General features: G+C 36.9%; 1 protein-coding gene across 4 annotated transcripts in view; it reads right to left on the minus strand.

Annotated features, from left to right (window-relative positions):
* Positions 1–1,620: 1,620 nt before the first annotated feature.
* The window catches only part of ntrk3b (neurotrophic tyrosine kinase, receptor, type 3b), a 497,810-nt gene continuing 482,856 nt past the window's right edge, over positions 1,621–16,574 (minus strand). For all 4 annotated transcript variants that reach the window (XM_028441230.1, XM_028441225.1, XM_028441234.1 and 1 more), the window contains 2 exons: positions 12,739–12,897; positions 1,621–3,460 (listed from right to left, as the gene is read on the minus strand). In XM_028441230.1, coding sequence (XP_028297031.1) covers positions 3,275–3,460; positions 12,739–12,897 — 345 coding nt within the window. In that variant the 3' untranslated portion in view covers positions 1,621–3,274. The remainder of the gene's footprint in view (positions 3,461–12,738; positions 12,898–16,574) is intronic.

Genomic DNA, 16,574 nt, shown 5'->3' on the forward strand with positions numbered 1-16,574 from the left:
CTTTGCTTCAAAAAGTGTTCAGTTAGTTCATTCAAGAAACCAAAAAAAAGGAAAATGTAAACAATATCAAACGCACCATGAAAGGATTACAGTACCCTGCAAATACTCATGGCCTGTGTCATAATGTCTTTAAGCATTGATCTTTACCACAAGAGAATACAGAAAAACTTGAAGCTTTGGGTAACTCAAAGGATATCGTCATTTCTTTCTTACAAAATACTTCTGATAACTGAAAGCCTACTAATGATCTACACAGTCCTGAGGGGAACAGAGACAACACTGATGCTGTGAGAATCAATGTCAAGACAATAAGAAAGAGATGTGAAGAGTTACACTCCAAACAACATGGAATCAAATTTCACCCCGAGGTTTCCATTTGGACTTTGAACAATTCCCAGTAATCCCATCGACAATGAACCAGTTTTCTCTTACCTGACTGAAACAAATTAATTCAAATTTTCAGCAGGAGTGTATAGCCAAGAGAATAGCAAGAAAAGACAAAAGACAAATGTACTCCATTTAAAGGTGTGTCTACTACACTGAGTAAAGCAAAAGTATCCATGTGCAACAACCTATTTCAGCCGTTGGACATTTTTAGAAAGTGTTATTTACTTTCTTGCTGAGAGTTATACGGCTATCAGTAGTGTTGTAGTACTCGAGACTGGCCATGTTGTAAAAGTCTCAGTCGGCTTGGACTAGAAATTTTTCGTCAAAACCAGCACTTATTTCTGCCATTATTCAACTTTATTAATGTGAGATAGAAAAGAACTTGTTTAAACGATGAATATCTTCAAACCATATGTCAATCTACCCAATGGGGACGACAACCTTCCCGATGTTGTGACTGAGTGACCACTACATTTAGTTATTTTTGTATTTTGTTGCTGAACTAATGTTGTAATTTAAATTAAAATGTTTCCCATTGGCTCACCGATTGTTCTTCCTCCTTGGAAATCTTTTGGGTTGCCTTACGTGTCAGACACCTGCAAAAACTGGGACCAGCTATCTTATTTCTAGTCAGAAATACCTTTTAACTTTTACTGTACATTCACCTGACAAACACAAATCTTGTTTAAAAATAATTCTGGACTGATCAGTGGCTTTTCAATATGAGTTAGTTTTTTCCAAGAATTTAGTTAAACAAATTTAAGAGTTGAGATTTGTAGATGTTGTGCTTTGATAGAGTTGCAGACATCTTTTTACTGTTCGTATGGTAGATTAGTAGATTAGTATGGTTTCTGTCTCGTTCTTGGTCTCGACTTATTCTCAACTCCCAAAAGCCTTGTTCTTCTCCTGGTGCATTCTGGTCTCAGATACTATAGTCTTGACCACAACACTAGCTATCACACTGCTAATATAATAGGTTAAAGAGATTTGCTTCCCAGAGTTGGTTCAGTTTTCCTTGACGCCGTATTTTTAACCACATGTAATCCAGACTAGTAATTTAGATTTTTGGGACTCAAAGTGTGGTTTTTGTATGGCTATATTGGCCGCAAATTATTATTACAAAAGCAATGCACAGAGCGACAAAAGGTCAAATCTATATAAGAAAACTTTAGCTAGGGTTCTTTCTCATCAGCCATGTCTACTTTTCACGTCCTGTCCAGAGGGTTTTTTTGTTATTGTTAGAAACTTGCTTAATTACATCCAACAGATGTGATGCTGTTTAACTGACGAGCAGTGAACATTCCCAGTGTTCCCAGTATGGCAGAAGGTAAAGCACGGTCAATTGTTGTGGCTCCTTGTAAAAAAAATTCTTCAACTCTGAACAAATCCTATTGGTTTCGAACCAGTGGGCTTTCAAATGTAATTATTGGTTGTTTTTAAGTTTGTAATAATGTAAACACAATAACTGTCAATGCTAATGCTAATGATCTTAGTTGCAATTGTTGTTCGCTCACTGTGGTCACGCTGTCAAACTTGGTTCTCCTGTCCTGATGGGATTTCCTGTGTTAAAACAATAAAATCTAAACACACTTTAGACTAATCCACTAATTTTACCTTCTCATATTGATGGCTATATCTTAAGCTTACTTATAATTGTATTTAATATAACTCACAGCAAGACCAAAATAGGTTGTTTCACTGATCCTTTAACATCGCTATTAGGTTGTACAGGTGAGGATAACAGTTGGATGTACAATAAAGCATACGTTTTCTGCTATAAAAACATTTTCTTTAGCCGTTTCACACTTAAAAGCCTGAGTATGACAAAGCATGTGTAAATGTTCAAGGGTAGGGTGCAGTGTGAGATATCAGGAACACCTCATACTTGTGAAGAAACAAATGAACTGTAAAGTATATGTGAAGTTTTCATCACCTCTTAGAAAAGTGTGGTGTTGCACCATGGCTCTGAGTCATCCAGCCGCTTCAAAAGTCTGTGGTGGTTGAATGTTAGGGGGCCTATTGACTGCCATTCACCTTCAGCACATAGGACAACATAACCAGCACTGACAGCGGCAAAATCGCCTCTGAATTAGGATGAAAACAAACACCATAACTTTATACTTTAGCCAACCAGATCACGATCAGAAAAAAGGAAAGAAACATCCAAAAAAATAAGTTAACATAATTCTGACACATAGAACTTTACAATATGTACAATTTTCTCTTTAAATTAAAATAGATTTGTCTGCTGTCTGATTGGTTAAGTCCTCTACAGAGAGCTGTATCATTCCACTCAAACCTCCAGTGTTGCCTTTAAAACGTCAGTGCCATGCCAGAGTGTAGGTAAGGCTTCCATTATCCCAACCTGGTCAATAATTTTGTCTATGGCGTTTCCAGACAGGGCCGAGCCCTTAGCAACATGTGTGGCAGACCCCTCTACACCTTGACAAAAAGAAATAAATACAAAATATATGTAATATTTCAATCTGTGTTCATAAAACCCCATCCAGGATAGATTTGAACTCTCAATAATATGATCAACGGTGGCCATTTTCCTTTTGTCAGCTTTCATTTAGTTCCTTTTTTGTGTACTTTTGCTGTTTTTCAGGGCAAAAAAAAAGACTTCTTTATTCCTGTACATCTGATAAGCAAGTAAACAAAATGTAAAAGTGTGTTTTTTTTTTTTGTTTTTTTTTTGAGAGTTTTATCCACTATATTCAAAAGTGTTGCAGGCACTTAAGTCTGTCCCAAACAATGCAGGTGTAATTCAACAGTGGAGCAGGTTGGTTTGGTTATTCCTGGGTTCGTGTTGGTTCATCATCGCTCGCGACAAAGAACCAGAATATCACCCGTTCTGCCTTCCTCCTCCCCTGCGGTTTACGTGCTGCTAGCCCAGGATATCCAGGTAGACCGGCGTGGCTTTTCCCATGGCGAAAAGGACCTTTTGCATGTCCTTAATGTTTAGCCGCTGCTGCGGTTCTCGCTGCCAGCAGCCCAGCATGATGTCGTACACTTCCTTGGGGCAGATCCGTGGTCTCTCCAGAACGCGGCCCTGGGTGATGCACTCGATAACCTGCAGGAGAGTGAGAGGAAGACATGTGAGGAAGGGGACACTTATAGCCACCCCCCACTTAAATTGTAGCAAAAGTGTGTCACAAACACAATATTCTATAAATCAGTGTTTCTCAAATGGGGAGTGAGAGAGAGAGAGAGAGAGAGAGAGGGAGAGAGAGAGAGAGAGTTAATTTTTTACTTAACAAAGTGTCAGTCTTGGTCCCCCCAGGCGTGGAATGACCAGAAATGATAAAAAAAAGTATAGAAATAAATCTATTCAGGAGTTGCTAAATCAGTGTTCTTCAACCTTGGGGTTTGGGACACCCTGAAATTTCTTAAAAATTAAAATAGTAATATTGTAGTCGGACAAAGGGGGTACTTGGATTCAGAGATAAGAGAAAAGGCTACTTGAGCAAAAAAACTTTGAGAACCACTGCTATAAACCATTAACATATAATAGAATTTATAATACATATATAAAATACAAGCAATAGAAATGGAGTCGTTGGGTTATTACAGTGTTTTTCAACCTTGGGGTCAAGACACCATGTAGGTAATTAAAATGAGGTCGCCTAAAATGTCTAGGAATTGGTAAAAAAACTTAGGTAAAAATGTATTAAATTTCTATTTTTTAAATGTTTTGAACTATTATTTGTTTTCAAATACTGGCACCCAGTCCAAGGTGTACCCCGCCTTGCACTCAGTGTGAGACGGAGACCCCCGCGACCCTGAACACAGGAACAAGCCGGTCTGAAAATGGATGGATGGATTATTATTCAAATAATCATCACACACAATAAACTTCAAATAACAATATCCTATACTTTATCAAATATAAATCGAGTTAAAAAAAAATGCAGTATAAAAATATCTAATAAACATGATCAAAACCTAATTTAAAAATAAAAAAGACTCTGCCGTACATTTGTGATATTAAAATGGGGTCAAAAAAGGTTGGGAACCTCTGAGTTATTGTGAAGAAAAAGGAAAGCTTATATAATAATGCAAAAATACTAGTATAGCGTCCGAGTGAAAACAAAAGTGTATATAACTTACAATAGAGACCAACAAGATGGTTGTTGGATGTGGTGCTACGCCCCTGCTTACAGGCTGATGACTTTGGTTTGCTCGTAATGAGAAAGCGATGACTTAGAGCAGACAGTCGTTTAAGGTTTATATTAATGAAACCGAGATGAAAAAAATAAACAGAACACATTCAATCTTAAATGAGTTTAATACTAAAGGAGAGGCATGACAGACTATTTGCAGGTGCAGAAGTTTTAGATATGGCCTTGAGGTTGATTGATCATATCTGTGCTTGGTTTTACACTGATTAGCCAGATGACTCACCACTGTCACTCCAATTTAATTTTATTTCTACTTTATTATCCACGTTAGTGCCAGAGTTGTGTATCCTGAGCAGATAGACGTCTATATCCCGTGTAATGACTGTGGGCACATTTCGAAGCTGCAGCTAGAAATGTTGTTTTTTCCTCAATTCAATTTTATGCAGAAATGAAGGTTAGCACAAATGTTATGTTTGTTTGGAAGCTGGAGGAAAATTCGATAGAGCTACGAAAAGGAAAAAGTGGGAACTCTCGCCGACAGGCACAATATTGTGTCGTGCAATTTCATGCTCTTGCACACTCGCAACACAAAGACTGTCAGAACAAAGGATTTGATAACCTGCTGCTATTTTTATTTTCAGAAATTATTGCAGAACAAACTGTTAGAATAAGTATGAACTCGCTGTGATCTGTGCTCCAGTGTCAGTGACGATACATTTAAACTGTTAAGTAAGAAACAAACTGTTTAGTTTAGCAAACAGCAAAGATGGGGAAACCCAAGCACTAATGGGCTTCAGAGAGTGTGGGGTACCATCATTGGATTAGGTTTTGCATTACAGCATTGGTTCTCAAACTTTTTTGACTCAAGTACCCCTTTCTCGTATTGCTGAATCCAAGTACCCCCCTTTGTCCGACTACAACATTTTGCTCAGAATATTGTGAAAAAACAACTACAGAAGATAATGATGGAATAAATGAGCAATAACACACATTCAAAGAGTCTAATTTTGTAAATAAATTGAACGAAACAGTATTTATTGTCTCCTGACTAAATTTATATTCATAGTTTTTATCATTTCCTGTCATCTCCCGCCTAATGTGGGACCAAGACTGACCCTCCAGTTCATGTTCTAATAATGATCATTTCTATCATCATTTTGTGTCATTTTGTTGTTGTTTGTTCTTTTGATTATTCAGTATATTTTTCTCTTATGTCATGTGTTTGTGTTGTCATTTTTGTGTGTTGTTTGTACTATTAAAATGATTAAAATCTCAGTGTGAGTGTTTTTGGTGTAGTTTGGTTGTTTCTTGTGTTGTTTTGTATGTTCCCATGTTAATAATGCGTATTTTATAGTAATTTTGACTATTTTTCTCTCATTTATTGTATCTTTATTGTCAGTTTGTGTGTTGCTGTAATTCTGAGCAATTTTTCTCCCTTGATCCGAGTGTTTTTGGTGTCATTTTGTGTATTTTGTTGCTGTTTGTCTATTCTTTTGATTATTCAGTATATTTTTCTCTTAATTTGTGTGTTTTTGTTGCCGTTTTATGAGTTTCTGGTAATATTTAGTGTGATCATCATTTTTAACAAAAAAAAACCATTATAAAACATCATATTTTTAATGATTTCATTAGTTAATTTCCCACTCTCTCTGCCATCGCGTACCCCATTTGAGAAACACTGCATTAGAGTAAGGCAAGAGAAAACAATGGTGTGAATATTAATACTCTCTTATATCAAAGTTGAAGCCATTGATCTCAGTACAACACATGACTTCAGTGCCTTCATTAAATAAGCTAGATGTGTTTGCTTTGCTGTGAGGTTGGTGACAGTATTAAACATGGGGTTCAGGAGGTAGATGTGAGAATAACTAACTGAAGAAGATTTGGCCCTCAATGTTCCAGTATAATATTTTTTTGTGAAATGTCATATAAAGGAAGGACAGTGGATGAATTTTTTTGTCACATTCAAAACCAAATGCTTAAAAGAATAAAGAGACATGACTTTGAAGTCACACTTGACATTGATGTTAGTCTACTTGACGTAATATGAAATAGTATGAACCATATTTAATGTAAGTTTTAAAGAAAAGGAAGTGATGGTTACAGAGTTCAGGGGTGACTGCCCCCAGGCTGTCCAGGAACAGAACCAAAGCCATCTGGAATAACCTTCTCACTTATCTCTGCAATGAGCTGTGGCAGGTTGGCAGCTCACTGCAGAGAGAAGGATGAGGGACATGAACGAAGCCGCCTCGGAAAAAAAAAGACTCTTCCCAACCTCTTTAAAATGAGTTATTGCTAAAGGGCAAAAGGGCAGCTCCAATCTTTACCTCCACACAAACAGTTGTGTCCTATAGTTTTGTCCTCCAGAAGTATAAAGTTATTGTGACTCCAAAGCCTCAGCCTAAATATCAGATCTGTGCAAAGAAAATACCAGCAGCATCACTGCTTTTTTCTTTAATATACAGTAGATGAATCTGAGAACATCTGCACTGTTCATGAATTCAAACCTATTTTGTGTCTTCTTACATAAAGTAGCAGTGGTAGAGACTAAAGTCTTCATGCATGAGTGTAGTAATACTTCACAATAGGGGTGTTGAAAAAAATCAATTCGACGATATAGCTATATCGCGATATTTTGTCACATCCACATAAAAAAAATAATGGTAACACTTTAGTTTAGGGAACACCTATTGACCATTGATTAGCTGCTTATTAGCATGCTAATTAGCAACATACAGACTCTTAATTAGTCATTAAGTACTAATTAATGCCTTATTCTGCATTAAATGCATTATTCTTATTATACAACCAGTAAGCCATTAACTAAGAATTTTCCCTCAATAACCTCAGAATAATGACTTTTTAGTAGTAAGTGAGGACGTTGTTGTATATGAATTATGATCTCAACATGCTGGGTTAGGATTAGGCTTAATGTTAACTCTAACACTAATCCTAGCCCAAACCCAAACCCTGTTTGGACTGTGGGGCTGCCATTAAGTGCATAATAAGGTATTAATACGTACTTAGTGATGACTAATATGTTACTAATGCTAATAAGCAACTAATTAATGGTTAATAAGTGTTCCCTAAAGTATGACCAAAAATGTATATATTTATATATATTTAACAAGGAAAATCTTTTATTGCAGGAGACACTGTAACTACACAAAGAAGTGCTGAAACCTGTGCATGTTGACCAGCTTGTGTTTTTTCAATAAAGTCTAAAAAGAAAGTACTAACTTTCTGCATTTATTTCTTGTTCTAGGCATACAGTATATCTCAGTTGAGTTGCACTAAAGCAACAGGCAGATTGTATGTTATTTTTTTATTTATTTGAAGTTGTTGACACATGGCATGGTAAAGCCAATGTTTGGAGTGCAAGATATGCCAATAAAATCTATTTCATACATAATGTTCTCATGAAGGTGTACACATGTACAGACTAGTTGTTTCTTAAGTCATATATTAAAAAAATCAATCGCAATAATCACCTTATACTTTAACATTGGGACACGATATCATATCATATTGTGACCTGTGTATCGGGATACGAATCATAACGCCAGATGCCAAGTAATTTTTGTGTACTTTGTATAACTTGAACAACCCTAGATTCCACACTACTCACTAGTATGTTATGCTAATGAGGTAAAGAGGAGCCTGGGTAATGAGTTATAAATTGCTTGTTGCTTCTTAAGGATTTATAACTGTGCCATACAGGTATGTTACTTATAACGGATAGTTATTATAAAATGTTACCGGACCCTGACCCGCCAGCCGGGTGTTATTCAGGTTTTAATACAAACAGTCAAGTTTTTTATCATTTACGCCTTGCAACTTGGAAGCAGAACAGGAAAACAGGTCCCAGAGTAGGAAAGTCTGTGAACGCCACCCGCTGGGTCGCCGTGCGAACGGCGTATATGTCGACTCTACAAACATTGACACCATAGTCATCAATGGCACATGTGCGAGCCCCCACAACAACAGTAGCAATGTTAACAAAACAGAAGCTCTACCTCGTAGTCGGTCCACAAGCAAATTTTCTGTCATATATTTGTTTCCATCTCCTTCCTCTTTTCTTTTGTATGACCTGTTTTTTCCTCACACGAGTTTCATGTGTATCCTCGGGTGTATTTTTCTTCTGTATTTACGGCAGAGTGGACCCCACAAGGCGTATTACTGCCCTCCACTCATCTTTTACTTAACATTACTTAACAACTAGATCCTCTCATACATTCCAGCCAAAGCCTAATTTGGGCCGGATCCTTCCAGAGCATGATTCAGCACCTCCCAGATTTTGACTGGCACTTATTTGATAAGATCCAGCATTTCACTTTTTTTCCAGCATCTAATTTTCTTTTAGGTGTTTTGATTACATTTTGAAGTATTATATGTGGACAGCTGATGAAGACGCTAGAAAACGGCTAAAAAAAAAAGGCAGTTGGATTTAAAGTTATTTTAAGCCAATAAGTGAAGCTCAGCCTTAGGGATAGAAGTCCACGGCTGTTTCCGTGGAAATTGCGGTGGAGAGCTGCACAGCAGTAGTTAGCGTAGCTAGTAGCAGAACCTCTAGCAAAGATGCTAATGCAGGAGAACCTGTCTCCAATAATCAGGACACAGGAAGAGAACTATCCAGGGAACATGAGGAGAACTCAGGGACAGAGAGAAGAGAAGGAGACGATGGGGAAAGTTCTGCTATGGACATTGAGAGACTCAGTTCAATGAGCTGCTACTCTTGCCTTATGAAAAACAAGGCAGGCCTCGACTGAAATATGTAGAAAAGTTGTGAGAATACAAAGTTCTCCTTCTCTTTTGGACAAATAACAGGTAAACATGTTATATTTTCATTTTCTGCTGTGCTGCTGATTCATTAGAGGAGTTATAGCATTATGGGGGTATTGAATGGCTATTTAGCGGTGATTTTACGCTGTCATTGGTGCTGAAACATGGCAGATTTGACAGCTGTCACTCAAAGTGAGAAACGGATATGCTCGGTAACGGGTGATTGTTCGTGTTTCTTTAAGGCGGATTCATTATTGTTTTATTAAACATTTCGGTGAATTGGTTCTTTGTGTTCACGTGATATTATTGGCTCATTAAGACAGTAAAAGGCACGTTTTTGTCTCTCTCTTACTGCCGGAACAACATGCGGCTGGTGTTGTTTGAACCTGATGAATTACAAATTAAGCACTGGTTCCAGCACAGCCTTAAAAGCCATCTTGTGGTTCTCATTGTGACCAAAACATAGAAAAAAAACCTCCACTCCTAATCCAGACATACTTTAAAATAGATGCTGCCTTTCTCTCTCTGTCTTCTTCCCTGTTGCGGTGAATTTCTGTGGCAGCGTTACAGCGCCACATAAAGTCCTGGTTTATGTTTAATACAACGTTTTACAAGTTATCCGTTTTAGGGAACAGCATTTTTGTTTTGTCTCCGTGTGAACGGGGCCCCAATCCTATCGTGTGTGAGAGCAGCCACCAAATGATCCCAGGGTAAGGTCGCTGTGCTCCTCTACATCAGATTCTGCCCTCACTCACATCCAATAAGCAACTCTAGAACTCTTCTGTCCTCATAGAGTGCAATAAATACTCATGACTATGACCTGAGGTCTTCTTTAGCTAGTTTTCTACCACTGAACATTTACCTTGATCAAACACTGCAAACACGTGAGTTTATATAATTCTATCTTTAAGATACATACAAGTTTTCTTCATTTAACAGATTAAATAACCATTAGAGAAACATGGGTATCCTTGGTTGTCATGACTACCAAAAGGATCTTCTTACAACAATGCAGCACTATGCTGTTAGTCCCTCTGCTTTGTGTGTATTTTAATTGATTTAATGTTTTAATTCAGGCCTCGGACTCAACAGATGGACATTCTGACACGTGTCATGTCTTAAAACTGTATCGACATTCTCATTGAAATGCTTTTATGTGAATCACGCTGTAAGGGAGGCTATTATTTTGAGTCAATCCAAAGTTCTTAATGGGCTCTCTTTACAAAAGTAATCCTAAATGAGTTTTATTGATTTAAAACAGCGCTGGAAATAATAACGCAGAGCCGACCACAACCGCTGAGTAATGCTACATCTTGTCTAGCAGCAGCAAGGGATTCATTTATCACCTCTTTGGCTGCTTTGTGACTCAGAGAGGGTGATGAAACACAAGGCAGTAGATTAGGATCTGAAATGGTGACATTTACACATTTATTTAAATGTGCTTATTGAAAGCCTGTGCTTCTTGTTTCACGAGCATCCATTCCTTGTTGATGTATTCTGCAACAACGCTGCAATATTTAATGCAAAAGTATCCTCGCATATTTAACACTGGATAACCTGAAGCTACAGTCTCCTTTGTGAGTGTTAATCCAGCAGAGCACTTGATGATGTTCTGTATATAATGCACATGTGACAAACTCAAGGCCCAGGGGCCAAATCTGGCCCTTTAGAGCAGTGGTTCTCAAACTTCTTTGGCTCAAGTACCCCCTTTATCTAACTTTAGAATGCAAGTCCCCCCTTATGTCCGACTACTACATTTTGCTCAGAATTCTATGAAACAATAACTAGATTCATGAATGAAGGATAACACATATTTTAAAGAATCGTCTGTAAATAAGTGGAAATAAACTATATTTAGTGCCTCCTGAATTGATTTATGTCTATAGTTTTTGTCCTTTCCTGTCACTTCCTCTTGATATGGGACCAAAACTGACTCTTATTTTCAGTTCATGTTCTAATCAAGATCATTATTATCATATTTTGTCTGCTATTTGTGTCATTTTGTTGTTGTTTGTCGGTTCTTTTTACTATTCAGTTTTTTTTTTCTCTTATTTTGGGTGTTTTTGTTTATATTAGTTAAATTATTTTATCTCTATATCTACAGTATGTCTGTATGTTTCTGTAATTTTTGTGTATTTTGTAGTGATCTTGTGTATTTTTCTGTCATTTAGTGTAAGTCTTTGTGGTTTTGTGTGTTGCTGGCAATAGCGAGTATTTATCTCTCCTGTGTGTTTTTGGTAGGGATGTCCCCATACGACTTTTCATTTCCAATACGATACCAATATTGCAGCCTTGCGTATCAGCGATACTAATATTGATCCGATACGATATCAGCACAAATCCTACATACTTTTATTACTTATTTTGTAGTGTGGAATGTTAGAAAAGGCTTGATCATGTGATGTTACTCAAACAGAGAACAATAGTCAGTAATTTGTTGGAGTTTGTGTTGGAGCGAAACATTTTATCCGTGAGCTTATATCTGTGATTTTAGATCAAATCCGATATTCTTTTTTTTTTTTTTTTTTGCTGATATCGGACCGATATCCGATATCAATATCGGATCGGGACACCTCTAGTTTTTGGTGTGATTTTGTCTATTTTGTTGTTTTCCTGTTCTTTTTTATTATTAGTAAATGTTTTCCTTATTTTGTGTATTTTTGTTGGTAATATTCAGTATGATTATCATTTTTAATTAAAAAATAAACATTATAAAAATCCATATGTTTAATGCTTTAATTTGTTAATTTTCCTCTCTCTCTCTCAAGTACCCCCTGTTCTGCCATCACGTACCTCTACTTGAGAAACACTGCTATAGAGTATCCAATGTGCAGGAGATTGTGAAAATTACAGAGAAAACATGAATCGTTAAAATCAGCAAATAATTCACCGCCCAAATACACAAATTCAGTGAAACTCCTCAATATTTGCAGTGCTCACACTGCAATATTTGCAGTGCTCATTTTTAGTCTCAAATTGTTAAAAGAACTCTCAATTTTTCCAAAAATCTGAGATTTTTCTCAAAGCTTTTTTTTTTTCTTTCCAAATTTCACCAAATCAAATAAAAACTGATCACATGACAAAAAATAAATAAATAAATAAGTGAAGCTAATGCAGGGACTGATCTCTGTCACATTTTGTTTGGATAATGGATATATCTCAGGATTAATGTTGAACTGTTGGGGAAAATAACCCCAATTTACAAAATCTTTCACTTTTCCTCAAATTACACAAAAACATGTTGTTATGGTTGATTTCCTACATATTTTGTATTTTATGTATACTACATGTGCAAAGAAGGGCACAATATTATTGAAATAATTTGTTTTCCAGCATAAAATCTGTGGCCCTCTTTAGATCAAAATGCTCTGTATTTGGCATGTGGACTAAAATCAGTTTGATCTGATGCATACATTTTGATGAGCATGCTTCAGTGCTCTTTGTATACCTCATTGTTCCCAAGCTGAAACCAGGGCTGCTTCCCGTACGTGAAGATCTCCCACAAGATGACTCCAAAGCTCCAGACGTCGCTTTCCGTGGAGAACTTTCTGTACATAATGCTCTCTGGGGGCATCCAGCGTACCGGTAACATGGTGTGTCCTCCAACCTGAAAAAGGGAAACCAATTGCAAATCTTGATTGGAAACAACATGAAGACAGATCAGTGATTCAGTCATCAGCACGTCTCCACAGCGTCTGGGGATTAACTGCCCTTGTGTGTAACTAATATGCCAGGATTAACACATATGCCAGCAAGGATTCTTCATCCTGACACCATTGCAGTACAAGAATAAGACGCTTTACTGCCACTGCTTTGAATTCTAAAAAAACTCAATGAGTTTCGTGTTTGAAGTGCTCTTTTATTCTGGATGGAAATTAGCTGCAAACAAATCTGCAATCTCTCATTATTTGAAGTGTTGGCAATAACTTGTGGATCAAAGTCTCACAGCATGCAAATGATTGTGCTTTTATCCTTTCTATTAAAATAAGCTAAAATTGACTGGTTATGAAAAAACCTGCTGAATGCAGTTTTACCAGGAGTAGCTGCATCAGTTCTCCATGCTACCATGTTTTTCTGCCTAAAGACTTTAGATGTGTTCAGAGCAGCAGAAACAGCACCAAAGTCACTCCTTGCCACAAATCCAGAGATACTTGAAATTAATTGATTAAACAATCCATTCCATTAGGTATAGCATTATTCTAAAATCCATTTTCACACCTGTCAGCTACTGTGCTTTAATCATTGCGCTGATGAGACTTATTTGGAAAAGAGTGGCACTGTGTTGAATGTTATCATATCATTATCACTTTTAATGTATTGATTTTTAAAACCTGAAATATTAAAAGTCCCTGCAGAAGTGGAGTGTCTAAAGGAAATGCTATGAAATAGGGCTGAGCTATGCTACGCTATATACTGTATGCTGGTGGTAAAAGCCTCCTGTGGACAGGTGTTGTAAATTAGCACACATGCTAACACACTTAAATCAATACATCAGGGTAGTAACCAATGTAATTGTGATGTCAACATCAAATAAACTTGTAAAATTAATAAATATAGCAATATACAGTATATTGAAATCTTCTGATGCAAAATCATTTTTAATAACTTGAGATGATAGACATTAGCTTTTTGTCGATATTGTCCAACACTAAATTTCAGATTCACGGTACTAACAATATCAATATATACATAGAGCCCCTGTCACGTCATAACTATCTCCATGGATATAACACATTAAACACACTCTTGTGATGCCCCACTGGAAGTGTCCCACAAATAAACATTATCTGTGCAAAATAAGAATATTTATTCAACTTCAGTGATGGAAAAAGTGCCATATTCTTTTTTTTTTTACTATTTAGTCTCAAACAGCAGCTGTCAGCCTCAGTAGTTGTACAGACTAAATATCAAAGCAGTTAAACAGTTGTAAGAACTCCAGAACAAACAATATATAATAACACAATAACCTTTAAATACCGTTAAACAAATATTACACACAACATTTCTTATTTATTTTGTACACGAGGTTCAAATCAAATGGGTTAGCATTAGCTTAGTGGATAGAAAGTGAGCTATCTAAATATGTGCAAAACAGGGGAAAAAAAAATCTATCTTATTGTGTTAAAACGACTGAAGCACATCATTAACACTGTCTATCAACTCAAAACACTTACAGACATTGATTTAGCACAATATACAGGTTAACAAGCCATTTCTAGAAGACATGACCGTGTCGCAGGAGTACAGGAAATGACCCGTATTCAAAGGTTATGTTGGGAAACCCAAACAATATTCTGACACTGTAACATCATTAACAAAGTAAATTCAATAACACAAGGCTTGAGGCAGAGCACAAAAATCTATTTCTATCAATACAGCTTCATTTCCAGGGATCTTAGTGGTAAAATAGTAGCTTTAAGAGTCGCTACTTTCTTTCTTTCTCCCCTAACTGTTTGCCAGCGGAAACATGCAACAGTACAAATTAGCTCTGCAGATATTACTGAAATCATGTTCTTACGAAAGTATTAATTTCCAGCATCTAAAACAGCAACATAAGGTACAATGCAAAGAGTGCATTCATCTGTGAAGTCTGTCCAGGCTCCTACCAAACTAACAAGCTACAGAACTCACTCACACGTGCTGTCCCTGATGAGAATAAACAGTAGTGCAACATAAACTACAGGAGCGGTGTCAATTGTTAATAATGTATACAATACGCCTGTACAGTACTGTTGGTGTGATTTGAGGTGTACGTGAACGCACCATGAAGCTCCCGTCGGCTTCTGACGGCTTTACCGTAAAACGCGATGTAAACAGGCATTCTAGTTTTAAACCTCTGATGGCGTTACCAGTCTATCTCGGGCCCTGACTTAATTATCTTCAGCCCCGAGTTACGATCTTGTGCACCACCAGGCTTAACTATCTCGAGCCCCGACTTATTAACTCGGACCCCAAGTTAATATCTCGTGCCCCCGACTTAGTAAGTCGGGATCCCAAGATAATTACCCCCCCTTTTTTTCTCTCATCCATGTCACCTCCAGGGCTCCGTAGGTTTTGTACTGTTAATCTTTTTAGTTTTTTGCTGTTGGTGACTATGGATGAAACTTAGCATTCTTGCTAACACTGCAGTATTTACATGCATACTCTGTGTAAATGTTTATTAATACGCATTGTCCCGTTATAATAAATCAATAAATCAAATTTCCTCAACCATGGAGTCAAATGAATGGAGCACTTACTCTAGGTATCACAAAATTACAGTTTTTCAAACATCGCAACATCCACAAGCGTGCGATTAAAGTGATTTTTTTTTTTTTTCTTAATTCCTTATGCAGCTTTAAAAATGCCTCTCATTGATAGTTGTAAAGTTAACAGCTTTTTTTAGCTGCACTTTCTTTGTAGTTTGTTTTGAGTATTCCTTTAAAAATGACCATATCTAATGGTTTAATATGTGTTTTTCTTTTTTTAGGTGTTTAATAATTACAATTATTGTTCTAATTATTCTAAACTTCAACCCAGGAAAATTCAGATACATTTTAGAATTAAAGAGCTGCTGCTGTTATCGATGACCCTCTTTCTACTACTATACTTTGTTTTAATGTAACGGAAATACAATTAGTTGACCCATACATTAAAATTAGAGTTAATCTACAGTGCACTCATTGAGCTTGGTTATCAGTATCCTGATCTGACCAAAAATACTAATAATAATAATAATAATAATAATAATAAAGAAGGAAGTGCCTATTTGTACGGTTGCCATACGGACAATCCTCGGTGCTATTGGTATGGTTACCAAAGTACACGTACGTAGCGTTTTATGGTTAGATTAGGTTTAGGTTTAAGGTTAGGGTTAGTGTTAGGTTATAACCCAATATCGCAACAATTTTTAGGGTTAGGGTGAGGTTTAGGTTTATGGTAAGGTTTAGTCACATGACCTAAACTGGCCAAATAGAGGCGCTGCGTATGGATAGAATGTTGGTATATTGATACGGCAACCGTACGGATAGCCACTACCTAATTATAATGGCTCAGATTTATGTAATGCTTTTTTCAAGGAGACTCAAAGCGCGAACAGAAACCATTATTCATTCACGCCAGTCACTCACATCAGTCAAACCAGTGGTGGTAAGCTACAATGTAGCCACAGCTGCCCTGGGGCATACTGACAGAAGCGTGGCTGCCATTTCACACCTACGGTGCCTCTGACTACCACCAACATTCATGCACACGTCATACCCATTCACACGAGGCAATGTGGGTAAAGTGCCTTGTCCAAGAACA

Source organism: Gouania willdenowi, chromosome 3 (genome assembly GCF_900634775.1).
Source record: "Gouania willdenowi chromosome 3, fGouWil2.1, whole genome shotgun sequence".
Taxonomy (NCBI): domain Eukaryota; kingdom Metazoa; phylum Chordata; class Actinopteri; order Blenniiformes; family Gobiesocidae; genus Gouania; species Gouania willdenowi.